The sequence below is a fragment of the Ovis canadensis genome, chromosome 3 (assembly GCF_042477335.2).
Source record: "Ovis canadensis isolate MfBH-ARS-UI-01 breed Bighorn chromosome 3, ARS-UI_OviCan_v2, whole genome shotgun sequence".
NCBI lineage: Eukaryota > Metazoa > Chordata > Mammalia > Artiodactyla > Bovidae > Ovis > Ovis canadensis.
The window spans coordinates 36138868-36162796 of NC_091247.1; the positions used below are offsets into that span (position 1 = coordinate 36138868).

Below are 23929 nucleotides of genomic sequence, written 5' to 3' on the forward strand. Positions count from 1 at the left end.
ATCTGCTAACCTCAGATGAAAGGATGTTGTTGTGACTTTTCACCAACAGAGCTGGGGCTCTTTAGCCCTCTATTTCAATGTATTGAATTACAGTACACTGATAGGTCACTCCCACTCTCTGGTTTGTTTAGTGTCTTTAAAACATGTTAGAGCAGTAGATAGGGAATGGGGAAGAACTGTTACTTTTATCTCATCTCATAAGATGGTCAACCAGGCAAAAGTTTAACAACTGACTTGTGATTATAGAGAAAAGTGGACCATCACATTTATTCTTTTTACAACATTTTTTCATTTGATCAATTTTCCATGTTGTTCTAGCTTGTTTCTCACACTGAACTATTTTGCATCTACACACACACACACACACACACACACACACACACACACCCCTCCCTTGTTTGTTCATGCATTGCTTCCTGGTCATTTCTCTCTTATTCTGTTTTGATGATGAGAAGTTAGGAGTGGGTAACAGTGGTAATAATAACAGCAGCTCTGCCTTTCGTACTAAACATGCTCACAGAATGATGTTTTCACTTTTACATCCTTGTCTCCTAGGTGCCTCACACAGTCCTTCTGGATGGGCAGGATGCCTGCAGAAGCTGAGGTCTCCCGGGGAGCAAAGATCAGAGGCCCATATCCCCTTCTGCTGGGAGCAGACATCCCTTCATGAAGAACCTTGGAATGAGCCAGCTCCCCATCAACAGGGCAGCGAGTCTGGGCTGTTGAGATAAAAGCAGCTTTCAGGACTGGATTACCCTAAACAGCCCTGACACCCAGCCATCTGAGGCAGTTTTTAATGGCTCCTGTGATGGCTGCCTGTGTTCTCAGCCACCCTCTGTTCCCTGAGGGAAAGTGAGTAACCCATGAGAGAAGAAATGCCACAGGAAAAACACTATCCTGAAAGCAGCACTGTAAAAATTAAGTTAAGGGAGGTCTCGGGGCTAATTTGGTTATTTCCCGAGTTGGCGTCAGGCCAGAGCTGTGTTAATAAAGTATTGGATATTGAGATGGGTGCTGTGGACTCACTCATATGGAGGTTACACACTGCGGGTTTGGTTCTGAGGCTTAAGTGGGCTTAAGTGAGTCTCTAAGGAAATGCTCAAATCCTGCTCTTTAGCAGTATGGACATACCCCTGGCTCCATGGTTGATGGAGCTGATTGGCTGATAGACTGAGTGAATTAGTTAGTAGGATCCAAGTCAGAAATCTGGGTGAAGGAAAAGAAGTGCTTCTCTTTTTCAGGGAGCTCTTCTGACTTTCAGTTGTGTTGCTGGACAAGCCCAAGCTGTGCCTTATTTTCCTTACTTATGAGCCTTGATTCCAGAATTGGATTATTCTGTCAGTCACTTAATAATAAATAAAAATTAAATGAATAAAATATGTTATTACATTATTACAAAGTCACTGTCAATATTCACTATAAAAACCAAATCAGGCCTTTCAGACCCAACCACCTGGATTGGCTTAGAAAGCTGTCCTGGAGAAAGTTCTGGAGTCCCCATTATTTCTGGGACTCTGACAAGCTTTGAAAGACTAGAAACCCTCTTTCAATTTGTATTAAGGAGTGGGTCTTCTGGAGGTATTCTTCTATGTCTTCACTCAAGTTATGTGTTTCCCCGAAGTAGAGTGTGAGGATTTCATCTACAAATTGACGATCAACTGGGTTGGAGGAACTGATTGAACAAAAGGATCCCACATGCAAAATGCTGTCCCCCTTTTCCCTTAACACGGTTGGTTCTAAGAGGTCAAAAATTAAAATGTATTTGAAAGTTTTGCAAAAAACAAGGAAAAATATGCCTAGAATATATATTTATGTATAAATAAAAGGCTGCACAGCTCACAGGTGGAGGAGGAGGATTATAAATGAACTGAAAATGTACAGAAGGCAGTCTATGAAGGAGAAGTGAATTGGCCCAATCTTTTCTGTAATATAGTTTGATAATGTTAAAAATAATATCACACACTTTATATTAGTACAGTCTTTTATACCTTTCAGAGCAAATGATCTCATTTGCTCACCACAATAGCCAGCTCTGAGAAAGAACCATGGCAGGTAATTATTATTCCTACTTTAGGGATAAAGAAAACACTGGGGCTGAGAATATTTGACTCTCCTGAAGTCCCCTAGCTGGAACCACGGTCTCTAGGATTCTTTCTGATTCATTTTCCATCTGGCCATGGATTGGCACTCAGTAGGTACTTTGTGATATTTGAGTGTCTATGGAATATTGAACAGAGAGGCTTAAGATTGCTGCCAAGATTTTGGCCCATCAGAATCCACAATGAACTCTCAGAGCTTCCTGGTGACTGGTTGCTCTCCCACATACAAAAGCCACTGCAGGTAGGCTGTTAGGGGATCCGAATGATCTCTACCTCCTGGTGGCCACAGCCTTGCATAATCCCCTCCCTTTGAGTACAGGCAAGACTTTTGGTTGCTTCTAACCAAAAGAATATGGCAAAGGTGATGGGATATTATTTCCACGACTATGTGATAAGATTGTAACTTCCATCTTGCTGGCAGACTCCCTATACTCTCTCTGTCTCTCTTTCTCTCTTTCATCAACAGCTTCTCCAGGAACTACTAACAACCACATGAACTTGGGAATAATTCTTTCCCTAGTTGAGCTTTCAGATGAGACCCAGCCCTGGTGAACACCTTACAGAACTTTATGAGAAACTATGAAGCAGAGGACCCAGCTAAGCTGTACCTGGTTTCTTGACCCACAGAAACTGATATAATAAATCTGTGTTGTTTTAAGCCACTGTGTCTATGGTAATTTGATACAGAGCAATAGATAACTATCCGCATAACCCAAATTCCTCCCCAGAAGCCAGTGCTTTCTCTGGCCTCCTCTTTTCTGTGAGCACCCAGCTTGGAGGAGTTCTTCTCTGTGCTCTCTCTCTCTTCCCTGAATCAGTGAAGCCTACACTTCTTGGCAATGGAGGGGCAGGCAAAGAGGAGCTGACTTTTGGGACCTAGCATTAGCATTTCAGGCATTACTATCATAGTTTCTCTGTTCAGTTCTGTGCCCAAACAAATAAAAAAAAAGTCTTTCTGTCCAGGATCATTGAAGTTTTGCTGCAAAAAGCAAAGAGCTAAATAGGCTCTGAAGGGACGTGGGGTTGTTTTGCAGGCAGAACCAGCAAGTCTGAAGGAAGGATGGTAATTAAAAGTGGGCTTCCCAAATAACAAGTGTTTAATGCATCTGCACTGATGGAGGGGCCTTTGTGTCCTGCTGGTCTTGGAGCTAAACGATGCTAAGGCGTGCTGAAATCGGAGTTCCCGGATCATTTATTGTCTCCCGTTTATATAACCTTTCACTGAAACAAATGGGAAAAAACAACATGTTTTCTCAGGCCAGCCAAGAAGAGAGAGAAAGGCAATGGGTCCTCTCTGTTGCTAAAAGGGCCGCGGGATGGTGTGAAGGCGTTTTGTCTGCAGCTTCGTTATAATGCCAACCAGCACATCACGTCAGACTGGAGGTTCCTGAGGCGTTGTTGAGTCTGTCAGAGCTGGATGCTGCTGCACTATTTTTCCAGTGGGGCCCAGGGTCGGAAGGTTATTGGGAAGTTATGAATCCACTACTGATTCATTGCTTTCTCAACTGACACTGGATTTCGCTTCAAAAATAATGCTCAGTTCAGCATAATTGGCAATGCTCCAATCTTGAATAGAGAACTTTGCACCACAGGGCAGAATAAAGTCAGAGCCAGGGCTTGGGGGACCCGTCTGATTACTAGCTGTGCTCAAGAAGGATGCTGGAAAGGGACCTGGAGACTCCCTGCTTTGGGGTAGCAGTGGCTTCCTGTCAGGCTTATGTGGGCCCAGCTCTGGGTGGTGTATTTTCCATGAGGGGCACTTTGGATTGTTCCCAGCTGCAGGCCCCGAGGCACCCAGCAAGGGGCTTGATACAGAGCAGGCACAAATACAGACTTGTTAAATTAAACTCAGCTTCGTGTGACTGTTTTTTTCCCCCTGGGACTGATTCAGGGCTCTGTGAACACATTAACTAGAAAGCAATGATGTCTTCTGTGTTGAACACTCAGTTGCATTTCTGAGTGGAAATGTAAGAGAAGTGGAAAGAGAAGACGGATGTAGCCAGTCTGGATGTAGCAGGAGCATCTCCCTAACCGTGGTCAGCAGCTGTGTGGTGTTTGGGATTGTTCCTAATGTGCACGGAAGCTGACAACTTCGGGGTGAGCTGACTTAGTGGGAACCCTGGCTCTGCAGTTGACAGGTAGGGCAGGTGGCATAACCCTTCTGATTATGTCTCCTGAGTTTTAGAATGGGAAAATCACGACAGCTCATGCAGTGCACTTTGGGTCAAGCACCTCTCTAAGCCCTTGACACCGATTCACTCATGTGAACCTTTCGTCGGACCTGTGCGATGGAAGCCCGAAGAACATAAGCTCCACTTTTCTTAATGTGAAGAAACAAAGGCACAGGAAGGAGAAGGGAATGGCTTTAAGTAAGTGGCAGAGTTGGGACCCGAATAGTGAAATCTATCCTGGGGGACTGGGTGAGGGGAAAGGCTGTAAGGATCATATAAGTGACCCCAAGTGTACTGAGTAGCTGGAGACACAGGTACGCAGAGGAAAGGGGGCGTCTGCAAACCCATGAGACTCCGCTGCCCAGGGAGGGAGCTCAGCCTCTCTTCCAGGCTTTGGTGCCCCCCTCCACCATCACCAGGTCCCTGCGGAAGTGCTGCCTCTCCTTTAGCCACCAAGCAGCCCCTGGGCTTTGGTGTCGGCCACCTCCTGGGGATGCTGACTACTCTGGGAGGGACTTGAGTAGCAGGGATCATGAGTGCTGAGTCACGAGTCAGTTCCACGCCACCTGCCTCCCTGGAGCATGGCCATGCTGGCTCCTGGTGAAAGGAGTCTGTGCCCAAATGAAGCATGACAACCTAACAGGAAGGGCGCCGAAGCTGCTGCAGTGACTAGGACCCATGGGTCTTGTTAGGGCTCGTGATTCCTGCATCATCACAGCAGACTATAAATAGGTGATAATCTAAAATTAGTGAATGAGAGAACTCGCAGCACATGGCTTAACAGCAGGCCAGCTGAGCAGGGAGACGGCCAGTGACAGAAGGGTTTCCAAGGATTATATCTACAGAATCTGCCCAACTCTCAAACAGGTGCTCCCTCCAACCGAACGAGTGCCAACAGAATCGCCTTTCGTGTGCACCTGTGAAGGCTGGGGTACGCGGAAAGACGCCAGTTGACTGCAACGGTCAGCTTTCTTACATGTGCGGGAGTGCATTGTACGCCTGCTGCACTGTTGTGCATGTTAGTGAAGATGCCTCTATGTTCTGTTTAAACAAAAACTGACATTTTCAGTTCAGGGTGTTTCAGAGAAGAGTGATTCCTCCAGGAGACCCACTCAACAGTGGGATTCCTTTTAAGGTTTCTTTAAGGAAACTTTGCCCTTCCGAATGTTATCTGGCTTAGGAAACTTTTATTTTTCACGTGATTTTAAAGAAACATTCTTTAGCCTTTTACACAACTGGCATAACTTAGGGCAAGTTACTTCCTCTTTGCGGACATCATGCTCCTCAACTGTCAGTGGGGGATAATATCATCATACAAGCAAATGAGACGATGCATATGAAAGAATCCTGCATACTTCCAGCACCTGGCGGTGCTCAGGGATCGTGGTTATTATTGCTGTGTGAAGAGGAGACACAGGAGGCAAGGCCTTTGCTGCCTGAGAACTAAACCCTCGGAGCGGGCTGTATGGCTCTGAGCCTGCCTCCTCCCCATCTCCAGGTCCATACCTATCTGTATCGAGGTTGTCAGGCTGTGGTCTGGGGCTCCTAAACTCTGTTTTAAACCAGGATTTGCTTGTGAGTTTGTTAAAAAGGCAGCGTTTGCCCTTTCATCCTCAGACATGATGATTTTACAGGTCTGCTGGGCCCAGGGATCTGCATTTTAACCAGGAGCACTCGTGGGTGCCCCCTCACCCTGCCAGGTGAATGAAACAGATGACGTGAGAACACACCTGGATGAACCCTGGGCTGGATCTAGGTCCCCAACAGCCGGCCTGCTCGCTTCTACATTCTTCACTCCCAGATGGTCACTGGTTATTTTCCATTAACGATGCAATGAGACCAGGAGTCTAATCCTGGGCCCCCCTGGAGTGAGTGGGCTTCTACCCTTACTTGTTGCCTCCCTCCCAGTTCTCTGGGGGCCTCCTGCCTTCAAAACTGGCACATAGTAAAGAGCCACAGTTAACACAGGGGTCCCAGCTTCGTCTCTGCCTCCAGCCTGGCACGAGGTTGTCGGCAGTGCCCACAGGTGACAAGACAACAGGATTTTCTGGAACCAGATTAGATAGGTGTTTTTTACTGGGCCTGCAGGGCTGGGGTGTGGAAGGCTCTGATGGAAACAAAGACCCCCAGTGAGTGAAAAGACAGTTCTGAGTGAGGGAGGCGGGCCCTGTGAGGCTTGCCTTCCAATAATGCTGTCATCCCCAGAAGGGCTTGCTTGGAGCATAATGGCTCTAGCTACAAATTCTATTAACTCTAATAGTTGTTCTGTGGTGAATGGATAATGCGTTTAGCAGAAATAGACCCAATCAATTTATGTGAAACACATAAAACTTTCTCATTGGAATTGGCATCTGTCCTTGAGTCATAGGAGCGTGTGTGTGGACAGCCTGTCACCCTCACTTCTGGGCACGTTAGCAGTGCCATGGGTTAGTGAGCTCTGGCTCGCTTATACTCTGTCCCTTCCGCCCGCAGAACCACAGAGCTGGGGATGACGAGGGGCCTGGAGACAGTCTACTTTAACCCTGCCTTTTAAATGCAGCAGATTTTTAGCCTGTTTGTGCTTGTGTTGGCCCCGCAAACACGAGCTGTTACTTGGGGCTTTGCTGACAGGCATCAGCCATCAGATGAGGGGACGGAAGGCCAGGGAGAGGTGAGCCCTGCCCCAGAAGCACAGTGGAGGCCAGCAAGTGTAGGCCAGCTGAGGGTTCTGACTCCTGGTCCAATGCTCTTTTCCACTCCTTTTAAATTGCCATCCCTCCCCCCACCACCTTTGGCAAGAGATGTGTACTCAGAAAACAGTAAACCAACTGTCACCAGCCAACTCAGAGGCAAGACTTTGGCTTGAAGCCAGGATTCTGCAAGTTATGGATACTTATAGGTTGGGCTGGTTCTCATATAAACTGAGATGATTCCATCCTGCCCTCCTACATAACATGTAAGCTCACAGAAGGAGAGAGAGGTTAGAAAGCTGAGGCAGGGTCCTCAGGCCCAGGGTGGGGGGGGGGTGGGGGGGGTGGGGATCCTGCCTATCCTTATCTGGGCTTTTAGAGAGAGAGAGAGAAGGTGACAGAGCCTGCCTGCACCTCTTCACCCCTAATGTTCATTACTGCCGGGTGGGGAGCAGGCAGAGAGAGGGAGGAAGAGAAGAGCTCTGCACCCATGATCGCATTATCCCAACCATTTGGATAGTGTAATTTTATGTGCAAAGCTGACAAATGTAATTTCCCAGCCTTAATACTTGCCCCATTTTCTCTCCCAGTTTCTTCATCTGATTAGCTGAAGTGACTCAGAAGCTTCTGAGAAGGTTCCATGAAGCACCTGGACAGGCTCTTTCCTGCCTGGATGCTCCAGTGGCTCAGCTCTGCCCCATGGGCTGGGGGAGAGGAAACCTCCAGACCCAGAGAGTTAGGCCCTCATCAGAGGGAAGGGCTGGCTTGGAGGATGTGAGGTGTGTTTAGAAATTTGGGAGCTTTGTGAGTGATGGTTTTTGGAAGACCCGACTGGCCTTTGCGTTTCCAGGAGCTGCTCTAATGCCTGCCAGAAGGAGAGATGAAATGCCACCAGCCACCTCTGTTCCAGTCGAGCAGAAACTGACAGCGCTGAACTTTGGGGAGAAAATCTTATTATCCAGCCTCCTCCGTCCTTTACAGGGATGGCTGGGAGCTGCTTTGTTTACTGATCATACAGGGCCTCTTGTCTGGGACGCTCTCCCAGCTCTTTTCCATGTAGAGTGTTGATCTCTGAGAGGGAGTAGGATACCAAAGTAGTTCAGTTGGCTGAAGGATGCAGACTTCAGGGCCACATCCTGGCTCATTTTCCCACCAGCTGTATGGAATGCTTATGTTCCTCCCCATCACCTCCCTTATCCCTGCAGTGCTAACAACAGCAGCGGGCCCTGGGCTGGAGTGAGGGCTAGAAGGGTCAGTGCACGGGAGCCCCCGCCAGCCCAGAGGCAATCATACTCACTGACTGTTCTTTCCTTTTCTTTCCCCCCCAGCCTCAGCCCCCACTTTCTCTCCAGAGGCCCTCCCTGGGTAGAAACTCTGAGTTAGGTTAAGCTTGTCATCTACAGATTGGCACTTGCCATCTACCTCTACAAGGGTCACATCACTAGCTGCTGCAACTGCTGACCTTTAACAGTCCCTGAAAGGAGTTCAGGGTGGAGATCAAGAATGAGACACTGTGCTCTGGAAAAGGTGGCAGGACAGGCCATCAGATAGTTAGGTATTTTCAGGAGAAGGTTTTATGAGCCCAGTTCTTGCATTTCATCACATCTAAAAAAAGCACTAAAATCTTTCATGGTGACATCTACTCCTTGTGGCTACCAGTAACCTTCACGAGCCTAGCGGTGACCTACAGAAATGTGTGCCCAATTGCATGTACCCCCTTTCACCAATATCCCATATACACTGATCTTTCCCTCTGCCTCTTCAGTCTGGACTGCCCACAGAGGAAGTGTGCAAGAACTGTGTTGGGAGGGGAGGTTAGATGAAAGCCAAGAGGGTGGGCCTGTGCATGAACCCAGGGGATGGCCTGTTTTCCCTGACCATGAAGTTGGGTCCTGGCTAAGTGCCACTCCAAAGGGTTCAGTGGACCTTGTCGTGCAGAAGGCAGGGAAAGGAGGCCCTGCTCCCTCTCCCCTCATTAATCCTCCAGATGAAGACAGACACCCTCACCATGGCAGGCCCATCAGATGGGGAGATGCCTCCTGCTACAGGAACACAGCTGGGAAGGGGTGTCAGGAGCCCGCCTCAGCTCCTCGCTCACCTGAGCTGCTCTCTGATGTGGCAGTGGGCTCCTGGGGAAGCACAGGCTCTGTTCGGTTCTCTAAAACCTGCCCGAGGAGGCTACTAAGGCTGCTTGGGAACGTGTTTGCCTCAGCGTCCTCTTCCTTTTGAGTTGGGGTCACCCTGGAAGGGGTCTAGAGACAGAACACCGACCCACAGCCACTTGTTGACACTCCTGCCCTGAGGCTGGGGTCAGGCAGCTGACGAAGGTCGTGTTCCAGCCCTGGGTATCTCCACCCTCTCAGGCATCCACTTTCTCCTAGTTTTATTTGGAGGTGGTGGTGGGGCACTGCCACTTTTGAGCCGCTTCGAGATTTCATTAGTCTGAGTGGGCACTGGACAGACCGTTACTGATCAGCCTTTTAGGGCCAGTGGGAGTTACATGGCAATAAACCTGGGAGTCAGGCAGGGTGGATGGCTGCCTCCTAAATGCTGGCTGCGAGGAAGGCGCTGCTGACATTGGAGGATTGTGCTCAAGCATCAATCACCTACAGTCAATCAATAAGTGTTTCTGGAGCCGCTGCTATGTAATCAGGGCTGGTGGTGATGAGAAGCAGGGCTCGTAGTCATGTTTGCTGGGCATGTCCTGTATTTATCACAGGGAAGCAGTGGTTAACCAAGGGCTATGGAGGTGAGTTGCTGGGATGAGGGGTGGGGAGGGTGTTGAATGATTAATAGAAAGCTGCCCCCATCATGTTAGATGTTTTTGCAAACCACAGAGCAGAGGAGGAAGTAGAGATCATGGTTTAGGAGACCAGGTTCCCTGATGCATGAAAAAAAAAAGACCAGGTTTTTTGAGGTTCTAGCTCAGGTGAAGGGAGGAAAGAGGGAAGGTGATGGGAAAAGCAGCAAACTCTTTCCTCTGGTTTCGCGGCTGGATTAGATCCGGTGGGAACTGGAAGGGATGAGAGTTAATCCTGAGACAGCATTTTAGGGGGAGGAAAGGAAAGGGTTTCTTTCTTCAAAGACAAAGCAAAGCTAATAATATTTGTTTAATAAGTTGAGGGTCAGTGAATTTAGTGAAAAGACATAGCCTTTACTTTCTTTTTCTGTACTTTGCACTCAACAAAGATTTCACATTAAAAGTAGAAATTAGAGACTATCATTTATCTCTTGCTATCTTAATACAGAATTACCTTTTACAGGAAAGAGAGTATGGGTGGACTGTGGCTGTACCCCTGCCTCTCCGAGTTACTCATGCTGGACGGAGCCTCACACCTCCATGCACCAGCACCCCCTGGGTGATCCCCTCGACCTGCTAGTGTTGGGCTGAGTGGCCTTCATCAGCTTCTCTGGGGCTGATCTAATAATCTTCTAATAATCTTCTCACAGATCTAATAATCTCTGACCAACCTCATACTGGGTTTGGAGACTCATTCCAAGAGACTTCCTCCTGGTACAGAACACCTGAGAAGTCACATCCATGGTTTAGGGCCAGATGCTGAAGACCCCTGTGTTTGAGGCAGCAAGGGCCCATGAGAGGTCTTCCAGCCCATGGGAGGCTGAACTGAACAGCTTCAAAGGGGAGCCAAGCGTTGGGGAAATTCATTGAACCTGAAGCTTTAGGGGTTTCACCACTGATGAGCTAGTCTGCCTTTGTGCAACAGATATCCGTGACCTTGGGCCCAACCCTCTTTATGAGGAGAAATCAATGGAAAGTTTGCTTTGTTCAGTAAGTGTGGAGTGGTTTCGAAGGACTGAGCTGAGAAACAGATGCCAGCTTGCTTCTCCCTTTTGCGTTGGGGCCTGGGTATTTCCCCAGCATGGAGGACAGTTGCTCCTTTGCACAACTTCCAGAAACTTTATTTTCCCAGAGAAACAGCTTCCTCTTGGAGCCCACTAACCAGGGTGTAGGTGATGTTCTTCCTAAAGGTTGACAATTTTATTCTTTAAACGCAGCTCCCCACCCCAATCACAGCATATATATTTTTTTCTACTTTTTGCAACAAAAAATTACTCCACTCAGATATGTGAGTTGAACTCTTACCTGTAGGGTCAAAGACAGGGGTTTCTTTCGATGGGTTCACCCAGGGTTTCAGCTCACTGTTCAGGTTTCTCTCGAACAGATTTCTTGACTTGGGTGCTGTGCTCTGTGGAATCTTGTCCTCCCCGCTGACTGTAGAGTAGAGAAGAGTCCATGGGCTGAGTTAAGGGAGGTTTGGCTTAAGGGACAGGGAGGAGTACACCCCAGGGAAGGTGGGAGAGGCCAGGGCTTGGGTTGGGGAGGGACGGTGCGGCTGGGATAGTCTGGGCTGGGGGACAAGTGCTGGGGACAGGGAGCGCTCACTGGTGAGATAGCAGTCCAGGCTGACGGAGATATTGTCGAAGGCCACCACGGCTCTGGATCCTTGTCGCCACCATGCGACAATCTGTAGCCAGAACCTGCATGTGTGTCAAGAAAACACGTGAGGGACGACTGGGGTGTGTCGCGTCTTAGGACTCAACATCCTGCCCAATTTAATTGTGAAGACCCAGCTCGCCTAATTCCAGGGAGGCGGTGAAGGGGAGTTGTAAGTGTCTCCCTACAGCAAAGAGCACTTCCCTCTCTGAGGGACGGCTCTACAGGTTAATGAAATGTGGAGCTTGGGGCCTGAGACCAGGACTCCCCAATAGTCTGAGGAGACTCGTTCTGCTTTCTGTGTGGACAGGGTGGATGGGAGGGCTGGGCTCCATATCTTCTGGTACTCACAGGCAGAGCTGAAGCCATTATTAAGCTACTGAGATGCTACTGTGCCCACTGAGAAAGGCCTCTGTCCCCCATGTGTCCTGCGCTTATTGGTTACCTCAGGTAGCCTGATCTGCCCCTGCCTCCCCTGATTCCTCATTATCCAGCAACTGAAGGGTTAACTCCTCACACAAAGCGGGGTCTCTAGAAACCTGGGGCTTGTTCAGTATCAGAGATGACTGGGGTTGGTCTGTGCAGTGCCTGACTGATTGCTAAATATTAAGTGATTTGACTATGATATTTGGGGGTGTTTGTAAGCAGTATAGAGTGGACTGTAAGTGTTAACAGTAAACCCATGAGATACTGCTTCTTTCCATTTCTTTCACACCCTTGGAGGGTCAGATCCTGGAACTGTGGCCAGGGAAGGCTATAGAGTCTGATAAATGGAAAATACCTTTCACTCATTTGTTTCCTTGGAAGTCATGCTCCTGGAAGACTTCAGTCAGCCAGGCCTGACCTGCTGTAAAGTGAATTTCCTCAGAACTTAAAAAACTCTCCCACCTTTCAGAAAATCAGTCCTAGAGGACCTGCAGAAACATGCATGGCCTCTGGTGTGGATGTTAAAATATCAAGAGAGACAACCAGTGCCCATCAGTTGGTGACTGGATGAACCACATACAATGCAATGCTATCCCTGATATAAAGGACTGGGTGTAGTTCTAGGTGGGGATTTCTCAGTGGCTCAGTCATAGAGAATCTGCCTGCAATGCCGGAGATGCAGAAGACATGGGTTCAATCCCTGAGTCAGGAAGATCCCCTGGAGGAGGGCGTGGCAACTCACTCCGGTATTCTTGCCTGGAGAAATCCATGGACAGAAGAGCCCGGGGGGCTACAGTGCCTGGAATCTCAGAGCTGGACACAACTGGAGTGACTGAGCATGTAGTTATAGGCTACAAGACAGATGGGTCTCAAAAGCTCCATACTACGTTTAAGAGGCCAGACAGTAATTAAAGACCTCATGACCCTATTCATGTACATTTTTCCATTTATATGAAACATTTAAAGTAGGCAAATCTATAGAGATTTAAAGCAGAGTAGTCAGTCAGTGAGTGAATGGCCACAGGGGTAGAACCCCCCCCACCCCCGCCCTTGTGCCCATGAGCAGATGACATCTTCTCCACATGCAGAAGGGTTAGATGCTGGGGTCAGAGAAGAATTACTGTCTCTGGCGGGAGAAAGACTTGAAATCAAAGGCAAACTTCTATCTAAATATGCATTTGTACACAGTAACTCCATCTATGCCTTCATCTGTCAGATGAAATCTGCTCACTCACCAACAGTCCTTCTTATTTGAAAGTCACACTTAGATGGTCTCAATCTGGCCAGTTCTAAAGAGGAAATGACCAAGTCTGTTGTACTCATGGCCAACCCTACAGTGCCCTCAGGCCACACTGCCCATGATAGGGTCACAAGCCCCATTAGGACAGATATGTGAAGAGGGTTGGTGGTTGGCTGAGTGTGGAAAGACGCATGCCTGGTGGAGGATCCCCAAAGCCTGTTCTCGGACCCCTGGGCTGGATGACTGTGCATGAGGTGTGGGCAGCACATGAACCCAGCTGACTTGCCTGGTCAGCTGTTGGCACCTGGCACTTGCCCCTGAGAGGCATCTTTCATTATGGCCTTGAAAAGCACCCACTGAAAGGATTTTCATTTCACATAGACTTCTCATGTCTATCCACTGGGTCCTACTTTAGATCTCTAAGGGATTTTAAAAGAAATCAGACAGGAATGCTGCCTTCAAGTTCTCTCCCAGGGGAGAGACCACGGGGGCAGAATCAGTTAGAAGGAGGTGGATACCACGCGAGAGCTGCAGGTAAGGTGCCCTGAGAGCTCAGAGGAAGGAGGCATCCCACCAGGCTGGGGGGTGCAAGCACATCACAGAGGAGGTAGTCCTCAGGTTGGTTCTGAAGGAAACAAAGGACTCAAATATGCGGACATGGGGATGGAGAGCAGTGAGCAGAGGGGGTCTCCAGGAGAGGAGCTGGACCGGGGGTTGGGTCAGAGCGGGAGAGGGCCCCCCGAGCTCCAGTGTGAGGGCTGTGGAAGGAGGAAAAGATGGTGAGAGGCCCGTAGGTCTCATACCCCTGCATCGGATTTCTCCAAGAGTCTTGGTGAGGTCAGAGCTATGGTTTCCCTGGATCTCCCCAGAGGACATGGTGTATAGATGGACTCTGGACTGGAGCCTGTGTAACCCTCCGACACAGCCAGACCCAGGATTCTCAAGTGACAAGCACATGCTCTAATAGTGCAGTCTTGCAGTTCCAGAGGGTGAAGGAGACACAGCTCTGAGGCAGCAGGAAAACAGGTACTTCGGTCTACTTGGAGAGGCTGACCAGAAAGAACCCTGCTCCCAGGTGGAAGAGCAGGGAGGCCAAGCTGCCTGATGCTCCCGCACAGCAGTGGGGAAGGGGTCCTCTGTCCACCTTCCCAGTTCTCCACTCTGGTTGTCATCTCCTAGTCTGACCTCCAGAGGCCAAGGGGCCAGGTCAGGCACTGGTTTCACTGTTGAGCTGCATCATGGGAGTACCTGCCGGGAGGGCCTTAGGTGCCCCAGCAAGTGACATCCGGTACCTGTGGAGCATGGGGGCGAGGGCCAGAATCCCTGTTACCCCTAATTGAGCCCTTGCCCTAAATGCACGTCTCCTCTTGCCCCTCTGCTCTCCCTACCCCTCTCCTGCCTTCTTTCTTATGATTGAGTGACTGAGAGCTGCAAAGTTCTCAACCAGCCCCTGGGCCTCTTAGCATGGATGGCAGGATGCAAGCTGGTGCTCGAACGGTTTCTAAATAGAAGAGTTTCTAAAGTGCTCTGCAAGGCAACGGCAGTGGCAGCTGCTGTTTAAAAGAGTTTGATTGACACTGAGAATTGCACATATTTTGAGTCAGGAACACTCATAACAATCAGGGAAGACTCAATCAGATGCCGAATCAGATGTAAACATGTGATGCTGCCTCTGTCCACCCAGGAGGCCATGTTGCCAGTTCTTCCCCAATGCTCCAGACTCCAGAAACTCAGGGAAGGGATGGGTGGGGCAAATGTGGGCCATGCTGGGAAGCAAAGGAGGGCAGGGGTGAAGCAAGACAGTCTGGGAAAGGGATCTGGGGATGTTGGTGATGGGGCAGGACGGGACAGAAGACCCAGTCTGGGAGCTTCTTGTTGGTGGGGGAACTGGCCAAGAGATCAGGTGGCCATCAGGGCCACCCAGATTCAGGCTTCTCTACTTTGGATGGCATCAGATTGTGTGTCTTTCCCGAAGAAGACTCTTGAGGGTCCCTCAGACAGCAAGGAGATCAAACCAGTCAATCCTAAAGGAAATCAACTCTGAATATTCATTGGAAGGACTGCTGCTGAAGCTCCAACACTTTGGCCACCTGATGCAAAGAGCCGACTGACCCTGATGCTGGGAAAGATTGAAGGCAGGAGGAGAAGGGGATGACAGAGGATGAGATAGCTGGATGGCATCACTGACTCAACAGACGCTAGTTTGAGCAAACTCAGGGAGATAGTGAAGGACAGGGAAGCCTGGGGTGCTGCAGTCCAGGGGGTCACAAAGAGTTGGACACGACTTAGCAACTAAACAGCAACAAGTGAAGAAGAGTCTGCTCCTGGCTTTGCTCGCTTTCCTTGCTGGAGATGGTGGGAGTCCTCAAGGCTCTCAGAGTCTTTCTGGTCTAACTACTCTTCACTGTTGAGCCCTCGCAAAGTACAGACCCTAAATCAGTTTGCACAGCCAGCCAAGGTCTTGGTTCTTGGGTTTTGCACATACCAGGCAGCCTGCTCTGGGTCTGAGGTGAACAAGGCCCATGCCACATTACTGCCCAGATGGCAGGGGCTGGGTGGTTCTAACATGTGCACAGGTCACTCTGCTGCCCCAAAGCCTTTGCTCTGTGTGGGGAAAGGAAGCAGAGCCTCATGGTTGGCCGAGCCTTGCTTTCCCTCTCCACGGGCACCTTGGTCAGGGAGAAGGAAGAGGCAGCTCCCTGGTGCTCATCCAGCTCCTTTACGGAGCTGTGCCATTTCAGAACATGGCAGCTGAGACCCTCTGTCCAGCCCTCCACAGTGGGGATCTCATTCCTTGCCCCTCCATGGTTCACACCTGCTCAGCTCTTTCTCTTTCTCCAAAGAAGACACTTCTGATGGCCTGGGTGATGCTGCCTTTTTCCAGTGGCGTTTGGAGCTTGTTGCTAAAACACGCTTGGCTAGAGATCTTGGTTGGAGCATGGCTTTGCATAAAGAACACATCCCGACTCCATCCTTCTTAGCTTTACAGAGAGCCCTGTTGAAAACTAACCTGGGGGTTGGAGGTTTCTGGGAAGCTAGCCATTGGGGTAGAGGGCCAGGTTTAGAGGGGCGGCCTTGGTACTTGTTGCCTCCCAAACATATGGGGCCAATCTCTGCCTGGGCGATGCACAGGCAACTCACATAGAGCTCAGAAAACACACAATCCTGCTCAGGCATCAGACTGTTAATGGACAGTGGATATAATGCCTTATTTGCTACCCTGCCAGCCTGAGGGACTGAGAAACCTAATTAAGTTCCCTTAATGATTCTAAGTAGCTGACAAAAAGGTGTGTGTCTGAATGTGGACTGAGGGAGTAGGGAGGCTTTGCAGGGAGACTAGAAAGAATGGCCGGGCTGGGTAACAGGCATTTAATGGATGGCACAGTGTCTTGGATTCCTCAGTAGAGCACTTAGTGTGCTTGGAAGGCAGAGTGCGCCACCTCCCTCTCTGCAGCTGGGGCTCATCTGGGCTCTGTCTGCTTAGGATAGGAAGGGGAGGTGCTGCTGAGGAAAAATGCTTCTCCGTTTTCTCACTGTGCACTTGATTTGCTCTGCAAAAGTCTTCCAAAATGGACTGTCACAAAGCTTGGGCCACTGTATGCATTTCTATTAGAATAATGTATGTGATGACAAAGCCCTCTGCACCCATCCTATTATCTGTGTAATTGACTTCAGTTACCGCTGGAAGAGGAGGGGCTGATGGCCAGCCTTGGGGGCCTGGAGCCAGCCCTGGCCAGGATCAGAGTGGCTAGGGCTGGGCTCTTGTGCCCGGATGCTAGGGATCTTTGGCTCTGGCACAGGAGAGTAGGGGTGGGCTGGACATTCAAGGCCAGAGTCATTACTGGGAGATCCCTCTGCCCTACAAGGTCCCACTCACAGAGTAATTCACCATCTCCTGACTTGGTCTCCTCTCCGGGCAAAATGAAACCAAGAACAGGGTTGGCAGGGGAGGCAGGGGCGGGGGGTAGTCAATACAGAGCAATTCCAGGGCTAATAAGGGCCACAGAGCTCTTTCACAGTGCATCTGGCTTCCGTAAGGAAGCCCTTTGGAGTGGAATAGGGGAGAAAATGAATTTTCAGTTTGGCTGCGCAAGCATGGAGAATCACTCAGACTCTTCAACGTTCTCGGTCCCAGCCTTCCAGGTGCTGTCTCTGCTCATTTTGGAGGCTGACACTTACGAGTCTGGTTCTCACACTTGCTCTGGCACGCCACCCATCAAAAAGGAACAAGGATTTTCTGCCAGACCACATGGCGGGGAGCAGCCCTGCGCTAGCTGGTTCCCAGTTTGCTCTTCCACTCTCTCATTCTGGGTCCCGTGTATTGAGTTCTCTCTGGGCCCCAGGCTTTCAGGAGGAAAGCTGAAAGGGAGATCTTGCTTCCTGGAGCCCTGGCCCATCAGGGGAAGTACCTGTGCACAAAAATACCTGTCCCACGAGCTTGAGGGTATCATGTGTCCCAAGGAAGGAGAATTAATGCATTTTCCCAGGGGGAGAGGGAGGGAAAGAGAGAGTGTGTGTGTGGACACTTGAGAGAGAGCCAGCTTCTTGGGCTGGATGTCCTCTTCTGAGTTACTGAGGCTAGATTATCTCTGGGATGCCAGCATAAGAATAGAGCTTATGAAGGAAGGGCAGGGACCTCTGGGAGCATCGTCTGACTTGCCAGGTCACACAGGGAGACAGTAGCCAAGGGAAGATGGGAATTCGGGCCCCTTGCTTCCCAGATCACTTTTTTTGCCATCCCTTGCAGAACCATCGAAATTCATTAATATCATGTATCCTCTTACGTCTTCCATACCGCAGGTGGCGGCAGTGGTCAAGCATCTGTCTCCCAGTGCAGGAGATGCAGGTTCAATCCCTGGGTTGGGAAGATCCCTGAAGTAAGAAACGGCAACCCACTCCAGTATTCTTCCCTAAAAACCCCATATACAGAGAAGCCTGGCAGACTACAGTCCATGCGGGGGCAAAGAGTCAGACGTGACTGAGTAACTGAGTATGCACATAGGTCCTTCATACTACTGGTGGAGTACAACCAGGCCCTGGGAACCACTGGGGGCTTGGAGGGCCATCCAGAGCTGGCAAGCACCCATACCCTCTCATTTCAGAAATACTGGGCTATGTGCTTCGCCTTTGTCGGGACACACAGGCATTTCCAACACAGGCCTCATCCTCCACTCCTGCTTCTGTGTGGCCTGTGGCTTGAGGCCTTAGATGGTGGTGCTAGAGATGGTGGCAGCCCCCCGTCCCCCACCTGCCATGGAGAGGAGATCCAGGGGAAGGGCGGTTGCTGGCTCCCTTCACTCGATACAAGTATCTTCATGAGAGGGAATAAGTGGCCTTGGCGCTCTGTTCAGGGAGATAGAGTTTCAAAAGGCAGAGTGACACAAAGAATGGATTGTATACTTGGTGGGACCCCGGGGAAGTCACTGAAACTTGTCAGGTGCAATCTTCTTTTTTTTTTTTTTTAATGTATGTAATGTGAGTATTTTCATCAGTTCAGCCACTCAGTCATGTCCGACTCTTTGCAACCTCATGGACTGCAGCATGCCAGGCCTCCCTGTCCATCACCAACTCCCGAAGTTTACCCAAACTCATGTCCATTCAGTCGGTGATGCCATCCAACCATCTCATCCTCTGTTGTCCCCTTCTCTCACCTTCAATCTTTCCCAGCATCAGGGTCTTTTCCAATGAGTCAGTTCTTCACATCAGGTGGCCAAAGTATTGGAGCTTCAGCTTCAGCATGAGTCCTTCCAATGAAAATTCAGGACTGATTTCCTTTAGGATGGACTGGTTGGATCTCCTTGCAGTCCAAGGGATTTTCAAGTGTCTTCTTCAACACCACAGTTTAAAAGCAACAGTTCTTTGGTGCTCAGCTTTCTTTATGGTCCAACTCTCATAGGTTTCTCATAGCTTTTCTTCCAAGGAGCAAGCGTCTTTTAATTTCATGACTAGTCACTATCTGTAGTGATTTTGGAGTCCCCCAAAATAAAGTCTTTCACTGTTTCCAATATTTCCTCATCTATTTGCCATGAAGTGATGGGACTGGATGCCTTGATCTTAGTTTTTTGAATGTTGAATTTTAAGCCTTTTTTTTTTTCACTCTCCTCTTAACTTTCATCAAGAGGCTCTTAAGTTCCTTTTCACTTTCTTCCATAAGGGCGGTGTCATCTGCATATGTGAGTTTATTGATATTTCTCCCTGCAATCTTGATTCCAACCTGTGCTTCATCCAATCTGGCATTTCACATGATGTACTCTGCATGTAAGTTAAATAAGCAAGGTGACAATATACAGCCTTGACATACTCTTTCCCAATTTGGATCCAGTCCAATGTTCCATGTCTGGTTCTAACTGCTGCTTCTTGACCTGCATACAGATTTCTCAGGAGGCAGGTAAGGTAGTCTGGTATTCCCATCTCTTTCAGAATTCTCCACAGCTTGCTGTAATCCACACAGTCAAAGGCTTTGGCATAGTCAATGAAGCAGAAGTAAATGTTTTTTTCTGAAATTCTCTTGCTTTTTATATGATTCAATGGATGTTGACAATTTATCTCTGGTTCCTCTGCCTTTTCTAAATCCAGCTTGAACATCTGGAAGTTCTCGGTTCATGTACTGTTGAAGCCTAGCTTGGAGAATAGTATTTTCATAGTGGACGCGTCTCTTTAGTATGGAAGAGTCTAGTTCATTGTTTCTTGTATATATTATTTTCTATTAAAAATCTGTACCTCCTCGAGAAGTATTACAAATTATGTATCTCCTCCTCTCCTCCTCTGCCTTCAAACAAAGATTATTGAGTACCTCCTGTGAGTCAGGCGCTGTGTCTGGAGCTGGGAGTATAGTGGTGCATAAGACATGGATCTTGACCTCAGGGAATATGGACAGATTTTTAATTCATATTATTCACTGGCCATGAGATTTCTAAAGTTCTTACTGGTTCTGCCCCCCACAGAACTAGAGCCTTCACAACCTGAGAAAACATCAGATCTGGGCAGTGAGAGGAATCAAGAAAGACTTTGAAGAGCTGAGTGCCTAGAAAAGAATGGTAGAGCTGGGACAGGAGAATCATTCAGGAGTAGGGTGAGGGCAGAAGTCTAGCTGCTTTGCTTCAAATGTCAGCAGCCCAGGTGTCTCCTCAATTCCAGACTTCGTGCCTGGGGAGAGAAGGGACTGAGAATACACGGCTGTGTTTTCAGAGGCACTAAGTTATGAAAAACATATGCCTCTGTTGACTTGTAAACCAAGCTGTGGATGTTACCAAGAAAATCTTGAGCAGATAGGAACATCCTGTTATTCTAAAGCGGTTCACTTACTGCTGTTTTGAGTGATTACTTCTTAAACCAGGCTCACAGGCCGGATCTATCGCACCGCTCTGCACTCTTGGTTGTGGAAACTTAGCAATCAAAAGCAACAACTTTTTTCAAATGTCACAGTAAATCAGTGTTAGAAATAGGATTTAGAGCTCGGAATTGCTAATCTACTCCTTGCTCCAATGATCTGGGATGTTTTCTGAGAAAGAAACAAGGCCAGATCCTCCCACTGTTGCAAAGAATGTTTGATTTGTATGTATCAATGCCTGGCTGCACACTGCATTGCTAAGATCTCAGCCACACTCTCCGGCTCTTCTGCCTGACCCAAGCCTGTCCTGGCCGATGGTGCCATTTGGTAGGCAGTGGCAGAAGGGGTCCCTCCTCCTCCAGCTCCTCCTCTAAGCTGCACTCTGAGGCTCACAGAAGTTCATATCTGGTCCCTCGAAAGAGCCTCCAACAGTCCCCACGCTCCGGTTTCCCATCCTCCATTTATCTCTGTGTCCAACGGCTCCCTATACCCCACAGCCTGGGGTCCAAAATACTTGACCTCCTATCCACCCTCTTCAAGGAGACTGTTCAGAATTCTCCGACATAGAATCCTCTTGAGAATTCCTGAACCTGCATAAAATATTCCTGACTCTAAGCCTCTGCTTGTCCTGATGGTCATCTCCGGAATACCCTTGTCCCTTTCCCATTTCCCTAAGACCTAAATTGTCCTCAAGGTCCAGCATATATATAACAAGCCCATTTTCTCCATGATGGCTCCCCTAACACATGGAAGTCACTGAGCCACCTAAAGACCAGCCACCTCTGTCGGATCCAGCACAATGCTCTGTGTGTGCGGTTGGCCTCTAAGTGTGTATGCTCCACGTCCCCCAGTGCAGCTCCTGTGACCCAGCAAGAGGCTGCATCATACACCCCTTTCCATCCTCTGTGCTTGATGGAGGCTTAGTACATAATTGCTGACAAGGTGACAGCCAGTGACACTTCTCCAGTCACTTGATTCCCTCTCTTGTCCATAAGACAGCTGGATCTGACATTTTATGCCAGTGACTTTCCAAATGCGGTTGACCCTCTCAATTTCTTCGGAAACTTAAAAAAAAAAATATTCTTGGGTCCAGTATGTGATTGCTCAATCAGAATCTCTGTGCATGGGGTCCAAGACTGCATTAAAGCCAGTTTTCTGCTGCTGCTGCTGCTAAGTCGCTTCAGTCATGTCCGACTCTTAGTGACCCTATGAACTGCAGCCTACCAGGCTCCTCCGCCCATGGGATTTTCCAGGCAAGAGTACTGGAGTGGGGTGCCATTGCCTTCTCTGAAAGCCAGTTTTCTAGGTAAGTATAATGTTCAGCCAATTTTGGAAGCCACTGTCCTAAAATGCCCTTCTAAAGTCTTTTCAAAATAGTTTTCCTATTATTTGCTTAATTAGTTAATTAATTAATTTTTAGAAGGAATATTTTACTGAGAGAAATTCTCCCTAAAAGTGAGAAAGTGAGGTTTTGCTACATCATAAAATTTGGGGAATACAACATTCATACCTTAGAAAAGAGGAGAAGGGCATGGCAACCCACTCCAGTATCCTTGCCTGGAGGACCCCATGGACACAGAAGCTTGGCAGGCTACAGTCCATAGGATCGCAATGAGTTGGGCATGACTGAAACAACTTAGCATGCATGCACGTACGCACCTTAGAATAGATCCTGGAATTGATTTCAGCCTTGAATTATGAAGGTTCTTGGAGAAGACTAATCAATGCTCAGAGTAGCTACATAAGGAATCAGTATTCTTGAATGACAGTCTGATTGATGCCAAAGATGGAGGCTCGATTCCTTGGTTTGACCCGTCGTATGACACACATACGTATTTTTTCATCAAACCTATTTCCCTTTTTTCTATATACCCCAGCATCTGCTGCATGCAGTTAGTGATGGCTAGGTAACTGAGTTGTAGCTAATGGAAAGTGAGCTGATGTGAAGACTCATAAAAATCTTCCTATGCAAGGATCCTCCAGTCCTCTTTCTTCATTGGCTGTCTGAAGGCAAAGGAGTCAGAACTGGAGAAAAGGATGGATCCACAGCAGAGAAAGAAGCTGGATCTTTGAATGACCAGATGGAAGGCTACTCGCCAACTGGCACATTCATTTTTGCTTTCATATGAGTCAGAAATATGTTTCTTTTTGTACAGCCCAAGGATTGGAGGCTTAATGTTATTCTGGGTAGTGTTATCCCAACTACCATATCATGTATCACAAGCCTAGTTACCAAAGTGTGTTCAATGCACCCAACATGGTTGGGTCAATGACTAACCAACTCTGGGGGTGGGGTGCAGGATAAAGTTAGCCCTAAGCTGGCTGCAGGCCTCCCTGCAGCTGCAGGCTTCTCCCTGCACATCTGCACTACTGCAGGACGAAGGACAAGCTGGGGGAGGCAGAATGGGCTTTAAGGAGTGGGGTCTAGTGCTCTAAGGTGCTAGTTCCTCCTCCCTCTGGGAAGTTAAGGATAGCAAGGGCAAGTGACTCGTGAAAAGCTTGAGCTTGATGGGCTTGGGTGTGCATGCTCAGTCACTCAGTTTTGTCCAACCCTTTGTGACCCCGTAGACTATAGTCCGCCAGGCTCATGTGTCCATGGAATTCTCCAGGCAAGAATACTGGAGTGGGTTACCATTCCCTTCTCTGGGATCTTCCCAACCCAGGGATCAAATCCACATCTCCTGCACTGCAGGCACACTCGTTACTGTCTGAGCCACCAGGGAAGCATCAAAGGCATACCAGAGTGGTGATTTAAACAGGCACATGGTGACCGGCACAATTTTTCCAGTAGTCATGTATGGATGTGAGAGTTGGACTATAAAGAAAGCTGAGCGCTGAAGAATTAATGCTTTTGAACTGCGGTGTTGGAGAAGATTCTTGAGAGTCCCTTGGACTGTAAGGAGATCCAACCAGTCCATCCTAAAGGAGATCAGTCCTGTGTGTTCATTGGAAGGACTGATGTTGAAGCTGAAACTCCAATACTTTGGCCACCTGATGTAAAGAGCTGACTTATTTGAAAAGACCCTGATGCTGGGAGGGATTGGGGGCAGGAGGAGAAGGGGATGACAGAGGATGAGATGGTGGGATGGCATCACTGACTGAAAGGACATGAGTTTGGGTAAACTTTGGGAGCTGGTGATGGACAGGGAGGCCTGGCGAGCCGTGGTTCATGAGATCACAAAGAGTCGGACACGACCGAGCAGCTGAACTGAACTGAACTGAACTGACCGGCACAATGGCCTGGAAGGAAGTGGGTAGAATCTTCTTTGGTGGTGATGCTGGTTGGCTGGAGGTGTGAAAGAAGGAAGGCAGGGAGGGTAGTGCTGGGCAGGGAGAGGTCTTTAGCAGGAGCTGGTGGTAGGGAATTAAGATGATGGATTTCAAGGAGTGGATGAGGTAAAGGAAACTAACTCAAAATGAGTAAGAGGTGTAGCCTAAAAAAAAAAACCCAAACCAAAATATTTTGTTAATTATAATGGCTACCATCTACCAAGTTTTCAACTACATGTCAAGCACATTTCTTCACATATGTACATAG

General features: G+C 48.6%; 1 protein-coding gene across 1 annotated transcript in view; it reads right to left on the minus strand.

Annotated features, from left to right (window-relative positions):
• ALK (ALK receptor tyrosine kinase) overlaps positions 1–23929 on the minus strand; it is a 742529-nt gene that overhangs the window by 65734 nt on the left and 652866 nt on the right. The window contains exons 10-11 of the mRNA XM_069582903.1: positions 11345–11439; positions 11045–11173 (exon numbers count right to left, since the gene is read on the minus strand). Of these exons, the coding sequence (XP_069439004.1) occupies positions 11045–11173; positions 11345–11439 (224 nt within the window). The remainder of the gene's footprint in view (positions 1–11044; positions 11174–11344; positions 11440–23929) is intronic.